The 14658-nt window shown below is 31.0% G+C and overlaps 1 protein-coding gene across 1 annotated transcript in view; it reads left to right on the top strand.

Annotated features, from left to right (window-relative positions):
- The first annotated feature begins 8979 nt into the window (after positions 1 to 8979).
- Positions 8980 to 14658, top strand: part of LOC107443772 (glutamate-gated chloride channel-like) — a 94595-nt gene continuing 88916 nt past the window's right edge. Inside the window, exon 1 of the mRNA XM_043039848.3 lies at positions 8980 to 9785. Within this exon, the coding sequence (XP_042895782.2) occupies positions 9706 to 9785 (80 nt within the window). The 5' untranslated portion in view covers positions 8980 to 9705. The remainder of the gene's footprint in view (positions 9786 to 14658) is intronic.

Here is a 14658-nt window from a genome sequence, read left to right as displayed (position 1 = left end):
CGATTACCCACCATATTAACACTTTCATGTCCGGTGACACCAACGTGTTGTCACGTGAAAACCAAACGTTAGCTGCCGGTGACAACACGTTGGTGCCATAAGCAAGCCATACACTAACAGCCGGTGACAACACGTTGGTGCCATGTCCAAGCCAAACGTTAGTGGCCGACGACAACACATACATGTCGCGCGTTGCAACCTGATATTCATGTGACATTTTGTCAAGGGACAATAGAGTACAGGGATGCCAACTGCTCCGCTTTCTGGAATAGTTTTAATAAAGTGGTAGCGTAGGCCGGGATAGCCTGGTCGGTAGGGCGCTGGGCCCATATCCAAGAGGTCGTGGGTTCGATCCTCGCCGGCCGAAGACTCCCCGTGTAGTAAATGGTGACTGATGCACGTTAAATCTGTCGAGTCTCAAAGTCCTCCATGTTCCCACAACAAATCAATACCTCTGGGGGTACTGATCCAGGAGTTTCCTTGTCTTCTGGATTGGTTCAAAATTACAAGGCTACGGAGTTGAACGTTAGTAGTCGTAAACCCATGAACTTGGGTCGGCTGTTCAACGACGGTTATAAAATATAAAATAAAATATAAAATAAAGTGGTAGCAAATTATATAGTAAAATTCATTAAAGAAGGATTGTTACTCCTACTTTTTAATATAGTAACCAGTAGTTTGATGCTTTAACGTTGCATTTTATATCATACTTATAATTTTTGATATTTAGTGGAGAAAAAATTACTTATAATGAAAAATACTAAACTAAAGGTAACTTAAATTTCGCTACCACTAGAAAATACTATTTTACAAAGCAGAGCAAGTTACACGGAACCGATTACACGGCAAACTTATCACTAAATATATGCGGACCGCATAGTGCTAATAACTTACCAAATGAAGATCAAGAGGGAAAAATTGCTTAGGTCCATTTTTCATAAAAATGACGATTGGATCGTCATCTATTGCATTTTGAGGATTACTAAGTTTTGACAAATAAATGACAAATAGAAAATCGTTTTTCTCCGAGAGTTATTACACAGTAATGTCTACTGTGCTTCTGTCTACTTCATTCCAAGTTATAGATTGCGGGAAAGGAGGTCGAATTTTTAGAGTTATTACATAGTAATGAATTGCTTTTGTCTACTTCATTCCAAGTTATAGATTGCGGGAAAGGATGTCGAATTTTCAGAGTTATTACACAGTAATGAATTGCTTTTGTCTACTTCATTCTAAGTTATAGATTGCGGGAAAGGATGTCGAATTTTTAGAGTTATTACATAGTAATGAATTGCTTTTGTCTACTTCATTCCAAGTTATAGATTGCGGGAAAGGATGTCGAATTTTTAGAGTTATTACACAGTAATGAATTGCTTTTGTCTACTTCATTCCAAGTTATTGCGGGAAAGGAGGTCGAATTTTTGGAGTTATTACATAGTAATGAATTGCTTTTGTCTACTTCATTCCAAGTTATAGATTGCGGGAAAGGAGGTCGAATTTTCAGAGTTATTACACAGTAATGAATTGCTTTTGTCTACTTCATTCCAAGTTATAGATTGCGGGAAAGGAGGTCAAATTTTTAGAGTTATTACATAGTAATGAATTGCTTTTGTCTACTTCATTCCAAGTTATAGATTGCGGGAAAGGAGGTCGAATTTTTAGAGTTATTACACAGTAATGAATTGATTTTGTCTACTTCATTCTAAGTTATAGATTGCGGGAAAGGAGGTCGAATTTTTAGAGTTATTACACAGTAATGAATTGCTTTTGTCTACTTCATTCCAAGTTATAGATTGCGGGAAAGGAGGTCGAATTTTTAGAGTTATTACACAGTAATGAATTGCTTTTGTCTACTTCATTCCAAGTTATAGATTGCGGGAAAGGAGGTCGAATTTTTAGAGTTATTACACAGTAATGAATTGCTTTTGTCTACTTCATTCCAAGTTATAGATTGCGGGAAAGGAGGTCGAATTTTTAGAGTTATTACACAGTAATGAATTGCTTTTGTCTACTTCATTCCAAGTTATAGATTGCGGGAAAGGAGGTCAAATTTTTAGAGTTATTACATAGTAATGAATTGCTTTTGTCTACTTCATTCCAAGTTATAGATTGCGGGAAAGGAGGTCGAATTTTTAGAGTTATTACACAGTAATGAATTGCTTTTGTCTACTTCATTCCAAGTTATAGATTGCGGGAAAGAAGGTTAAATTTTTAAATTGTGCCGAACATTTATCTGTTTTTTCCCCATTTTGTACTCAGCAGATACTCAAGCAGATCTGCCAACATCTACGCATTTTGCAAAATATTTTATAGAGTGGTAGACATTTTAAAACCAAAGCTGTCAGAATTTTTGGTAATTTTAACAACATTTTAAAAACCTTACCACGAAAGAGGTGGAACACAGTGGCGTTGCATATGAATTTGTTAAATCGTTTATATTAAGAGGTGTGGAAAATAAATTTAAATGAATAAAAACTAATACATTAAAACATTAACATAGCTACCACTAGAATAAATTCTTGCAAAAAGCATAGAAAGTTGGCAGCTTGCTGAAGTTGAGAAGAGACACCAAGATATTCTGTAAAACGATTTCTTATGGCAACTGCTACGTTTTTTGTGAATTATTTTGTAGAGTGGTAAAACCAAATCTTTCAGATTTTCGGTAATTTTGCCAAATTTTTTATATTATATTTTTGTTGATTAATTATTATTTTTTATATATTTAATAAATAAATTGTATAAAAGTGACACTTTTTTAAAGCTATCGATTATATTGCAAGAAAATAGATACATGGTAAGATAAAAAAATCGCATGTTTTATACTTCGTCCTTATCTCAATATTACATATTTGTCACTTTCTAATAAATTATAATGCGTTTCAAACACGCGTTTTTTGTGATTATATGCCGTCAAGCTATCTAATCAAATATCTCAACAATTGAAACCAATATAAATTTCAAAATTACTTTCTTCGCGATTCTAAGTAATCGATAATCACACTCAACGTTACTAAACAATCATACTGATTGGAAACATTGTTAAAAGCGAAAACAAAAATGTAAATTACAACATTTCTGTTATCAGTCACATTTCCATTTCAATGAAATGTTTTAAAATTGCAGTTAACAAGCTGGATGTTTTGATTTCGCAAGAAATACATGACTTTGCTATTACCTATACGAAAACTTCAAAATCAAAATTTCTAAACAAATGCTAGCTGTAAATGAAAGAAATATCAATGAGGAAGTATGTTGTAATTTACTTTGCGAACCAATAACTTGACAATAATGACATTTTTAACGTATTCGATATCTGATTTTAGATGAATTAGTTCTTTCCGTGATAAATGTTGATTTATTTCGAATGGAATTGTTTGGTTCAAGGGATAATGATTTATATTAACAACGCTGATTTGTGTACGCAATTTAAAAATACTTTCAAATTATCGGAAAGAGATAGTTATTTCAATTTTCATGTAAAACTCTCATGCAAAAAAAAGTTAAAAAAAACAAACAAACAAAACATTTCTTCTATTTTTGGATAAATCAATCAACAATGAATAAAAGCTTGTTTAACCTTATTGAAGTTAGAATGAGTACTATTTCTTAAGTATTATTATGTACGGCTGCCTTTGTTTTGAATTATTTTTAAAAGCAGTTTGCTTTTTTAACTTTCGAAGGCATTTCAAAGTTCGGGCTAGTGATCCACGAAATTAAATATTTTCCACTTGGTGGTCCGTCAGGATCAAAAGATACTATAGCTGGCTTATAGCAAGAAAATTAAAAAAAATAAAATACGATGAAAGATCATTCGATTAAGGTAAGAAAATAATTAAGTAATAAAAGTAATAAAGTAATTAAGAAAAGTAATAAGATGACTAGTAAAGGGATGAGTTTTGTTGATAAAATAAGATTCATTTCACTCTATCCACACGTCAGTGCAATGAAGTTTAGTTTATTGCATTTCATAGCATAACGTATGCATTTCGTACTTTACTTAGCCTATGAAACTTCTACAGTTACCAACAAAAAACTAAAGGGCTCCCTCAACACCAGCTAGAAGAGACAAAGCTTTCGCATGGGTTACCATAAACGAGAAATCCGATCCTTTAATAGTTCGAACGTTGTGACATCTCACTTATTTTCCCTCACTACGCAGTTTAGTAGTCCGAAAGTTTAATTATTTTTAAAAACAGTTTAATCTGCAGATAATAATGATCCGCTAACAGATAATAATGATCCGCGAATTAAATATTTTCGAATTGGTGGTCCGTCAGGATCAAAAGATAGACTATCGCTGGCTTATAGCAAGAAAATTAAAAAATAAATTACGATGAAAGATCATTCGATTAAGGTGAGAAAATAATTAAGTAATAAAAGTAACAAAGTAATAAGATGACTAGTAAAACGATGAGCTTTGTTGATAAAATAAGATTCATTTCAGCTTATCCACACTTCAGTGCAATGAAGTTTGGTTTATTGTATTTCATAGCATAACGTATGCATTTCGTACGTTATTTAGCCTATGAAACTTCTACAGTTAGCAACAGACAACTAAAGGGCTCCATCAACACCACCTAGAAGAGACAAGCTTTCGCGCGGATTACCGTAAACGAGAAATCCGATCCTCTAATAGTCCGAACGTTGTGACATCTTACATATTTTCGCTCACTGCACAGTTTAGTAGTCCGAAAGTTTAATTATACTTAAAATCAGTTTAATTTGCAGATAATAATGATCCACTAACAGATAATAATGATCCGCGAATTAAATATTTTCTACTTGGTGGTCCGTCAGGATCATATCAGACTATCATATTAACGTATATAGACTATCATTGGATCATATCATATCAGACTATCACTGGTTTATAGCATGAAAATTGCAAAATTAAATATGATTGAGAGATATTTCGATGAAGATAAGAAAAGTAAACTAGTAAAACGGTGAAGTTTTGTTGATAAAATAAGATTCATTTCATTTTATCTACACTTCAGAGCAATGAAAGATGGTTTATTGCATAACGTATGCATTTCGTATGTTACTTAGGCTATGAAACTTCTACTGTTCGCAACAGACAACTAATGGGCTTCATCAACACCATTTAGAAGAGACAAAGCTTTCACATGGGTTACCATAAACGAGAAATCCGATCCTCTACTAGTCCGAACGTTGTGATATCTTACTTATTTTCCCTCACTGCACAGTTTAGTAGTCCGAAAGTTTAATTATTTTTAAAAACAGTTTAATCTGCAGATAATAATGATCCGTTAACAGATAATAATGATCCGCGAATTAAATATTTTCTACTTGGTGGTCCGTCAGGATCAAAAGATAGACTATCGCTGGTTTATAGCATGAAAATTGCAAAATTAAATATGATTGAGAGATATTTCGATGAAGGTAAGAAAAGTAAACTAGTAAAACGATGAATTTTGTGGATAAAATAAGTTTTATTTCATTTTATCTACACTTCAGAGCAATGAAGTATGGTTTATTGCATAACGTATGTATTTCGTATGTTACACAGCCAATGAAACTTCGACAGTTTCTACAAACTACTACAACTAATGTGCTCCATCAATACCACTTGGAAGTGACAAAGCTTTTGCACGGCTTACCATCGACGAGAAATCCGATCAGCTAATAGTCGGAGATTTGCAACCTCTTTCTTATATTTCCCTCACTGTGCAGTTTAGTAGTACAGACGTTGTAACATTTTTCCTATTTTTAGCCCACAGCACAGTTTATGTTTGTTACGTCGGACAATTGAATTGATCCGTGTGGAGGCCTTTTCTCTCGTAGGAGGTGTTGACTTCATACACTGGAAGACAATATAACGTAAGAGAAACTGAAGCAGTTAAAGTAAAGAGAAAAAATAATGTCACCTCATGTGCTTGCAGTACTGAATGCGATAATTTTCTGAACCATTCATGCTCTGTAGTAGAAATAAAACATGTAATACAAGGATGCTTATTTATTATTACAAAACATGTAGTAATAAATAAACATCCACTGCGATATATCAGTTATATAAAAATCTTAATTTGCATCCAGGATTATGGAATTAATGCAAAAAAGTTCATTTTTCCAAAATTAGAGTAATAATGAGACATTGTTTTGATTACGTTATAAATATTCATAGATGAAAGAAATTTGACAAATTTATACTTAACCGTTAAATGATTTATTTAAAAAAAAAATTTATCCCTTTAAAAAAAAAGAAATAAATAAAGGTTTAAATAATGGAAAACTGACTTCTTAATTTTTGCTGTAATTACAAATTAGGACTTTTTTCCTTGTTTTGAACAATAATAGATATTATGTAATAGACAAATATGCTTATTACATATTTTAATTGCCATTTTTTATATGCATTTCTTTAATTAACAAGTTATGAGCTTATGAAAACAAAATATTACGCGGAGCTAGCGTGGACAAGTTCATGTTATTTGGGCTCCTGCAGTCATGGGTGAAAGCCCTTATCTAACAAGACGGAAAAGATGAAAAACTGGTGCGAAAGACATTTTATTATAGCATTTTTCCCGAGAAAAATAAAATATCTGTAACTACCAAGATTTCTTTAAGATTTTAACATATATATTAATCTGTTTCTTTTCAAAGATAAAATAGAAATTGTTAAATAGTTTAAAAAAAGAAGAAGTAAACTCCGCCCGAAAATTAACAATTACTGAGATGGTTTTACTACCAGCCTTTTCTCTTTTCCGTCTCGCTTTCACCCCTGCCTGCAGTTCTAAGAAAAAATTATTTTAATGCTGGTAGAACATTCACGTCAATTCTAGCAGGTATTTTTTTCAAGATACCACTTGAAATTTTCGAGATTGGGCAGCCCTCATTTCTTCAATAGATATATTTTCTTTAATTTGTGACATATAGTTTATGTAATAAGTTTATTAAGAGATCAGAGTTTTTTTTCTTATTCGTTACCACTGTGACAGTGTTCTAAGACAACCCCCCCCTGTTAATCTTAATATTAAAATAACGTGGGTTAATAATTAATATTTATTTTTATTTATATATATATATATTAATATTAATATTTGGGTATTTATTTATTGAATTAGATAATTTTTTTTAATTTCATTTGCCTTTCTTTAAGTAGATTAAATAAATTGATTTTATGACTTTTGTCCTCACCAGCCCCATGTTATGGAGCTGGATTGAATAAAAACAACCTTTCTCATGAAAAAAAAAGATTATTAAAAAATATACTTCTAAATTAGCTAATTTCTTTTTTTTTTTTTTTGAAATGAATGCAATTGTTCGAATTTTAATGAAAAAAGTTACTAAATAAGTTCAAAATAATGATTATTTCACTATTTTTTTTATAAAGAGTGTCAACACTAGTTTTCCTCTCCTCTTGATAGTTTCATATAAAACTATAAACTTTCGTTTTTTTCTGTTATACTTGAGAAATGTTTACTCTTAAAAAATAAACATAAGAATATTAGTATGACAAACAATAAGCAATCAATTTTGAACTTGAAGATATTTTTAAATGTCTATTACAAATATTTCTTGGGAATTTTATTATTTACTTGTCAACTAAGAATTCGTTTTTAAAAATACAGCATAATTATTTCTTTAAGATAATTCATTAGGAAAGCAAAACTCATTTGAGTTCTTCAGAGTAATTTATCTCTCCAATGACTACAAAAATTAATGTTTTAGAAGTTATTCTTTACAATAATAAAAATTGAAGAAAATAGTTTTATACATTAATTCCTTTTAACTAGAGTAAGTTAATTCTCTCGCAGCTTATCCCGCGATTTCTGCGTGCAACGTTGAATCATAATTTGAGCAACGCGTGACTTCCGCTGGGTTGCATTTTTTGTGTCTATTTAACTGTGCAACCCGCTTTTTTCCTGTTCATGGTTTTATTTCGCCTTTTCTGCGATGTTCAAATGTTAATTCAGATCTGTCTATATTTTGGCAAAATATACACATTTAAGAACGTTTGGCGGGCTCTTCTCAAAACGTATTGCTTATTGCGCAAAAAAAAAAAAAAAAAAAAAAAAAATGTTGTTGTTGTTGTTCATTTACGTCGCACTAGAGCTGCACAATGGGTTATTGGCGACGGTCTGGGAAACATCCCTGAGGATGATCCGAAGACATGCCATCACAATTTTGATCCTCTGCGGAGGGGATGGCACCCCCGCTTCGGTAGCCCGACGACCTGCGCGCGAAGTCGAGCACTTTACGGTAGAACAGTTTAACGCGGACCAATACCGCACACCCTCGGTCCCTACTCAGGCTGATCCAAGTGGTCACCCACCCGCACACTGACCGTAGCCAGTGATGCTTGATCTGCTGGGAACCGTGTCTTAACGATCAGTCCTCTGCGGGACAAAAAATAATTGAAAGTGAAAAAAAATTACAAAGAAACGCTAACTTGCAGCAAAGATTGCAAGGCAGGACTTTGCTTCGAACTTTGTAACGAAGTTTCTCACACTAAACTTAATTTCTAATAAATATTTTTTAAGTATTTTAAACGCATTTTCCTCAGTATAATACGCATTTATTTGTATTTCGTAAAAAAAAATCATATTTTTAATCAAGATTGATTTTCAAAAATTTGTTTTTATTTGTTTATTACTTTTTTTAAATATTCTGACAACCTTAACTATGATCTGATTTTATATTGAAAAGAGAAAAACTCGATTGTCAAAAACTTTTGCATATTTTAACCTTAAGATGTACGTTGATTTGAAATATTTAATAAAAAAAAACACGCAATTTCTTGAACTTATTTTGATAAAAAAAAATTAAAAAATTACTCAGCGAAAGGGTTTAAAACAGTTTTCGAAATTTAAAGATACATTGCGTGGTTTCTAAGGCGTGAGAGCTTTTGTTCAGCACGGAACGTTTTTTCAGCAATGCGAAGAAAGTAGGGGGATATATTAGCTTGTAGGCATGGTAACAAAACGCTCGAAACTTATGACCATCAGTTGGTCAGTAATATTCAGATGAAGTTTTTCTGAGCTGATAAAGTTGTTCTTTGGGGAACTGTTCATTGTTCGGCAAACACGTGCTTCAATTATGATTCTTTGAATTGGATATGTTATTCTCACTCTTTTATTTATTGTATCTGGCTTATTTAATTATATAATGACGTTTATTTCTAAAAAGCTTGTTGCATTATAATATATAAAAATAATATAATTGACATTGGATAGTTAACGAATAGTTACTAAGTTGTATATGTAGTTAGTACATACCTAGCGAAAAAGAGAGGGATAATTATTATGGAAAAGAATTTTTTTTTCTTTTAATTTTAGCGAAGATTCATTTTTTATGAAATACACAATTTTCTTTAAATCATTTAGGATGAAAAGAAGAATAGAATAATATAATGAAAGGAATAATATGAAGAAATAATAGGCAAAAATTTTTGTGACAAAAAAATTTCTGTTAAAAAAACATTAATATTATTTATTGTTTTTAATGTCCGAAGATTTTTCAACGAAGAAAAAAACACGAAAATAGTGATTTATATAAGTTTATTAAAAAAAAAAAAAAAACTAAGAATTTGAGAAAATCTTTTTAGAAGTTTTCATGAATTTTCAACAATATTGAATTTTTAATATTCAAGTAGTGGTTTCGGAAAAATTCGTACTTATTGTATACGTAGCTTCACATAAAACTAAAGTTTGAAAATATGTGTTATTTAAATCGAACAGTTACATGAAATTAACATCATTATTCGTTTCTTGGATCTGTTTCTGCAAAATAACCCTGTACTTCAAAACTGAAGCTGCTGCAAGGTGAGTAAACTAATTACAAAAATTATAATTTTTTTTGCATTGAATTGTAACTTCAATACTTAATTATGTTATGTTTAACCATGTTAATTTTATTTGAGAAGGAAAAAATTGGGAAAAAGTGTATAATTTTCTCTAAGGTAAGAGCTAATGTATATCGCTTTACTTAGAATGTACTGTCTGAGGCCGCACTTGCTTATGTCCTGTCTGACTAAAATTTTTCAATCAAAATTTGCTGTCTCGGAAAGGGTCAACCCGTTTTATCCCGAATTTATATATTGAAATGATACAAAAAGTGGTTTTATGGAAGAAGTGATAAAATATATTATCGAAATTAATTGGTTTTTCGACAGTTATGCATTCAAAAAGTCCTTGATAGTTCTAAAAGTACTTGCTCCTTATAATTCTAGATCTAATCAGAAATAACTGAATCATCGTGGTATCTGAGAATCTTTTAATTCACCCAGATAAATGAAAATACTACCAGTTTTTACTCCGCTGCGCTGCCAAGATGAGACAATCAATCGTGACCCACCAGTGGGTCACCCCGGCGTGAACGTGTTAATGCAATATTTGTAAAAACTCCAAAAGTTAGTTATGTTGTGTGTATCTTTAAGTGAAGAGTTGAGTGCATGAACCAAGAGAGTAACATTTTCAGAGTAGCTATAATCATGGAGAAAAAAAGAAAAAATAAGGTATCCGAAATATTTCACTTTAGATTTATTATAAGGAGGCGTGCTAATAATTCTTTGTCTTGTTTTATTTACCATTACATAATTTGAAATAAAAATCACGCCAACATACTCGAAAGGTTAGTTATGTAAAAGGCAGGTTAGTTATATAAAAATTAAAGTGCAAGCAAAAAACATTTTTTCTTTATTAAACGTACCCATAGTGATGCGACCGTTTTATGTTATTTTCCATGAAAATTTCACTTCCGGTAAACATTTGCCGGTACATCAATGTCTTTTAAGGTCAAGTGCCAGCCCAGTATGCATTTAACTGGTACTCCGAACACTGAAGTTTCTCCTAATCTTTCCTTAGCAGATATTAAAATATCGAATAAATATAATAATATCATAGAAAAAACTAATATCAAATCGGATATAAAAATGTTTTTGGACATTCATCAAAGCGACTGTGAGATTGTTGACATTCACATGTGAAAGTCGACATTCTCTTGATTTCTGTCACTCAAGGTAACCTAGACACTTCAATATGCAGAAAAAGCAGGACTTGATAAATCAAAAATCTTAGAATTTTTGCATACGCTGTAGTACATTTTCGTGCACAAAATAGATGCCTGAAAGCAACTTTTATATCCCAAAACATTTTTGACGAGTGTATGAAATCATGTGAATGTACCGGCTATTAACACGTTCACGCCGGAGTGACTCACCGGTGGGTCACGCTAGATTGTCTCATCTTGGCAGCGCACCGGAGTAAAAACTGGTAACAATAAATTTCATTTCTTAGTTTTTTTCCGGGAATAAAAAAAATCCATAAGTACCAATTGTTTTTAACGGATGCAATTTTTATATCGAATCGCTTCTTCGCCATGATACATTTCCTTACATTGGATTTTTTATTGTTGAGAATAGATTAACTCCTCCCGAATATTAGCTAATATAGAAATAGTTCTTCTACCAGTATTTTCTCTTTTTCGTCCCGCTTTCAGGCGTAACACCCGGCGTGAACGTGTTAATCTATCAGAGAATGACATTAACATTATATCTACAAAGCTAACAATAGCTGCGCATTTTGAAAACTATTTTAAGAGTTTTTGACAGGTAAAAACTAAAGCTTTCAGAATGTTTATTAATTTTGCCAACAATTTATAAGCTTCTCTATGAGAGAACAGGAAAAAAGTAGCGTTTCATATAAATTTTTGAATTATTTACGTGTAGTATTAAGGAAAATAACTTTAAATCAAATTTACAAAACAAATAATAATATGTTTACAAAACAAATAATAATACGTAGAGAACTGGAAAAAAGTAGCGTTTCATATAAATTTTTGAATTATTTACGTGTAGTATTAAGGAAAATAACTTTAAATCAAATTTACAAAACAAATATTAATACGTTTAAACATAAACTTAGCTATCACTAAAAGAAACTTTCCCAAAAAGCGTAGAAAATTGGCAGCCCAATATCTAAATCAGCAGTTTTATTTTAAGCATAAATCAAAAGCAATATTCATTACATACAAGCTAAGAAGTATCAATCTCGACTATCAATCGTATCAATCTCGAATTGATCTAATTGTTTTGCAATGCACATTGGTTCTCTATTAACACGTTCACGCCGGGGTGACCCACCGGTAGGTCACGCTAGATTTTCTCGTCTTGGGGGCACACCGGTGTAAAAACTGGTAACAAATAAATTTCATTTTTTAGTTTTTTTCCGGGAATAATAAAAATCCATAACTACCAATTGTTTTTAACGGATGCAATTTTTATATTGGATTGCTTCTTCGCCGTGTTAAATTTCCTTACGGTGAATTGTTATTGTTGAGAACAGATTAACTCCTAATAAAGAATAATGCATACCTGCCAACTTTTAATCCCTTCCATTATGACTCTTCCCAGTGGTATTGAAATGGATTTAAAATTTCAATTTTAAGCAAAAAAATACGTTCAGACCTGCCAACTTTTAATCCCTTCCATTATCATTTTTCCCAGTGGTATTAAAATGGAATTAAAACTTCAGTTTTAAGCAAACAAATACGTTGTATTTGAAAAAAATTAAGTAGCCAACCATGATAGTAACGCATATTAATATATAAGCTTAATTTTTGTAAGAATAGTGGTGATCAAAATGATTTAAAAATTAAATTTATAAAAGAAAAAATAGTATATATTTACTACCACTTTAAATATGAAAATAAAATGTCCCGCAAACTCCGGGAGAGTTGGCAGGTATGTACGTTGTATTTGAAAAAGCTTAAGCTGACGACCATGGTAGTAACACATATTAATATATATGCTTAATTTATTTAAGAATAGTGATCAAAATCATTTAAAAATTAAGTTTATGAAAGTAAAGAAAATATATATTTACTACCACTTTAAATATAAAAATAAAATTTTTCGCCAAATGCGTAAAAGTTGGCAGGTATGATAATGGATATTTATTTTATAAATTTTTATTTATATTATTACATTCAGAGATATTTAAGGCGAAAGTTCAACTGTAGAATATGTTACTAAAAAGTTTATGATCATATACTGAATATTGTTGTTGTGTAGGAGCTAATTATGTGAGAAAAAAACCATTAGCTGCAAAAACCTTTTATATATTTTTTTCTGATGTTCTAATTAAGAGCAAAAATATATTTTTGCTCATAAACAGTTTAATAGTTGCTAAAAAACAGTTTAATAGTTAAATATTTGAACAGTTTAATAGTTGTTAAAAAATTTGTTAGATTATCGGGGTCGTATTTATACTGGTATATAAAATGCAAACAATAGTCGTTAGAAATTTTTTTTCTCATTCATATTGAGAAATTTATCAATAATTTTGTAAATTAAAGAAATTTCGATTATGAATAACTGAAAATATAAATAACTGAATCTAAGAGCAAATCTGAAAAATGTTTATTTTGGAGTGAGTCGTGTTTAGAAAATTTTATCTTTAACACAGAAAAGGATACCGGTGTTTCATACTGTATTTTATACATTGTTAAGTTGCTGAATATAATATTTTCCTCTTCCTTTAATCTAAATTAATACAAAATAATGAAAAAAAGTACAAAAAAAATGTCTAATAAATATGATGCATTAAAGGGTCGAAAGTTCGAATCCCAGCGATGACTGGTCGATACTAATTCCGCATCCGGCTCTCACCAACCACAGTGATGACGTAAAATATCCTCGGTGGTAGACGGATCATGGGTTAGAGTACTCTTGCCACCAGGCTAACCGTGAGAGGTTTTCGTGTTTTTTCTCTCCATGTAATGCAAATGTGGGTTACTTTCACATAAAAGTCCTCCCCGAAGGCAAATTTCTCCCAATACTTGATCCAGGAGTTCCTTTGTCTTCTGGATTAGATTCAAAATTACAAAGCTACTGAGTTGAACAATGGTTGTCGTAAACTCAAAATTGGGCCAGCTGTTCAATGACTGTTTCAAAATAAAATAAAAAGAAGCAGACTATTGTATATGTACATAAACCTACACGTTCTTTTTAAACTTGCATATTCAGAAAAAGAGAAACTAAACTAAAAATACCAGTTTAAATTAAAAAAAAAATATTGTAGCTTTCGGAACAAAAGTAATTTCAGGTTTGAAATTCCCACAAATGTATTTAAATGTTGTCGCTTTCATTTTCTTCACCACTTGTAAAATGTTTGGTCATATTTAGGTGTTTTTAACGTAAGCAGAAAACTAAAGTATATTAATTTTTTCTACTATTTTTCTTTTTTAAGAATGAATCAAAATGATTGTTTTCTTAATATACCACTGCTTTCATAATATACCATTTTTTTAAAAAATATAATCTCATTAGACATACATTTGTTAGAAACACAAATAATTTTCACAATAGGATAACTTTCAAATCAATATGCAGGGCTCAAAACATCTGCATTATACAAGAAGGTGATAAGATCGATTTCATTGTTGAGGTATGAATACTTTTTGACTTCAACAACTTGGATAATATTAAAGCAGCATATTTATTCTAAAATTGTAAGAAGTGGGCAGGGTCAACAATATTGATTTTTTGGTGATAAAATGTACACTTTCTAAATGAAAAGAAATAGCTTTTTAGATGATATTGGTAGAACTTTACTGTGTTCTACGGAGGAAACATGTTCTAACATATATGTCTGCTTGAGAAACATGTTTTTATATTTCAACAAAAAATGGAATAAA

The sequence above is a fragment of the Parasteatoda tepidariorum genome, chromosome 12 (assembly GCF_982258835.1).
Source record: "Parasteatoda tepidariorum strain Cologne lab strain chromosome 12, Ptep-v5.0, whole genome shotgun sequence".
NCBI classification, from domain to species: Eukaryota; Metazoa; Arthropoda; class Arachnida; order Araneae; family Theridiidae; genus Parasteatoda; species Parasteatoda tepidariorum.
Note: the sequence above shows the minus strand (reverse complement) of the source record. Positions and strands in the feature narration are given on the sequence as shown.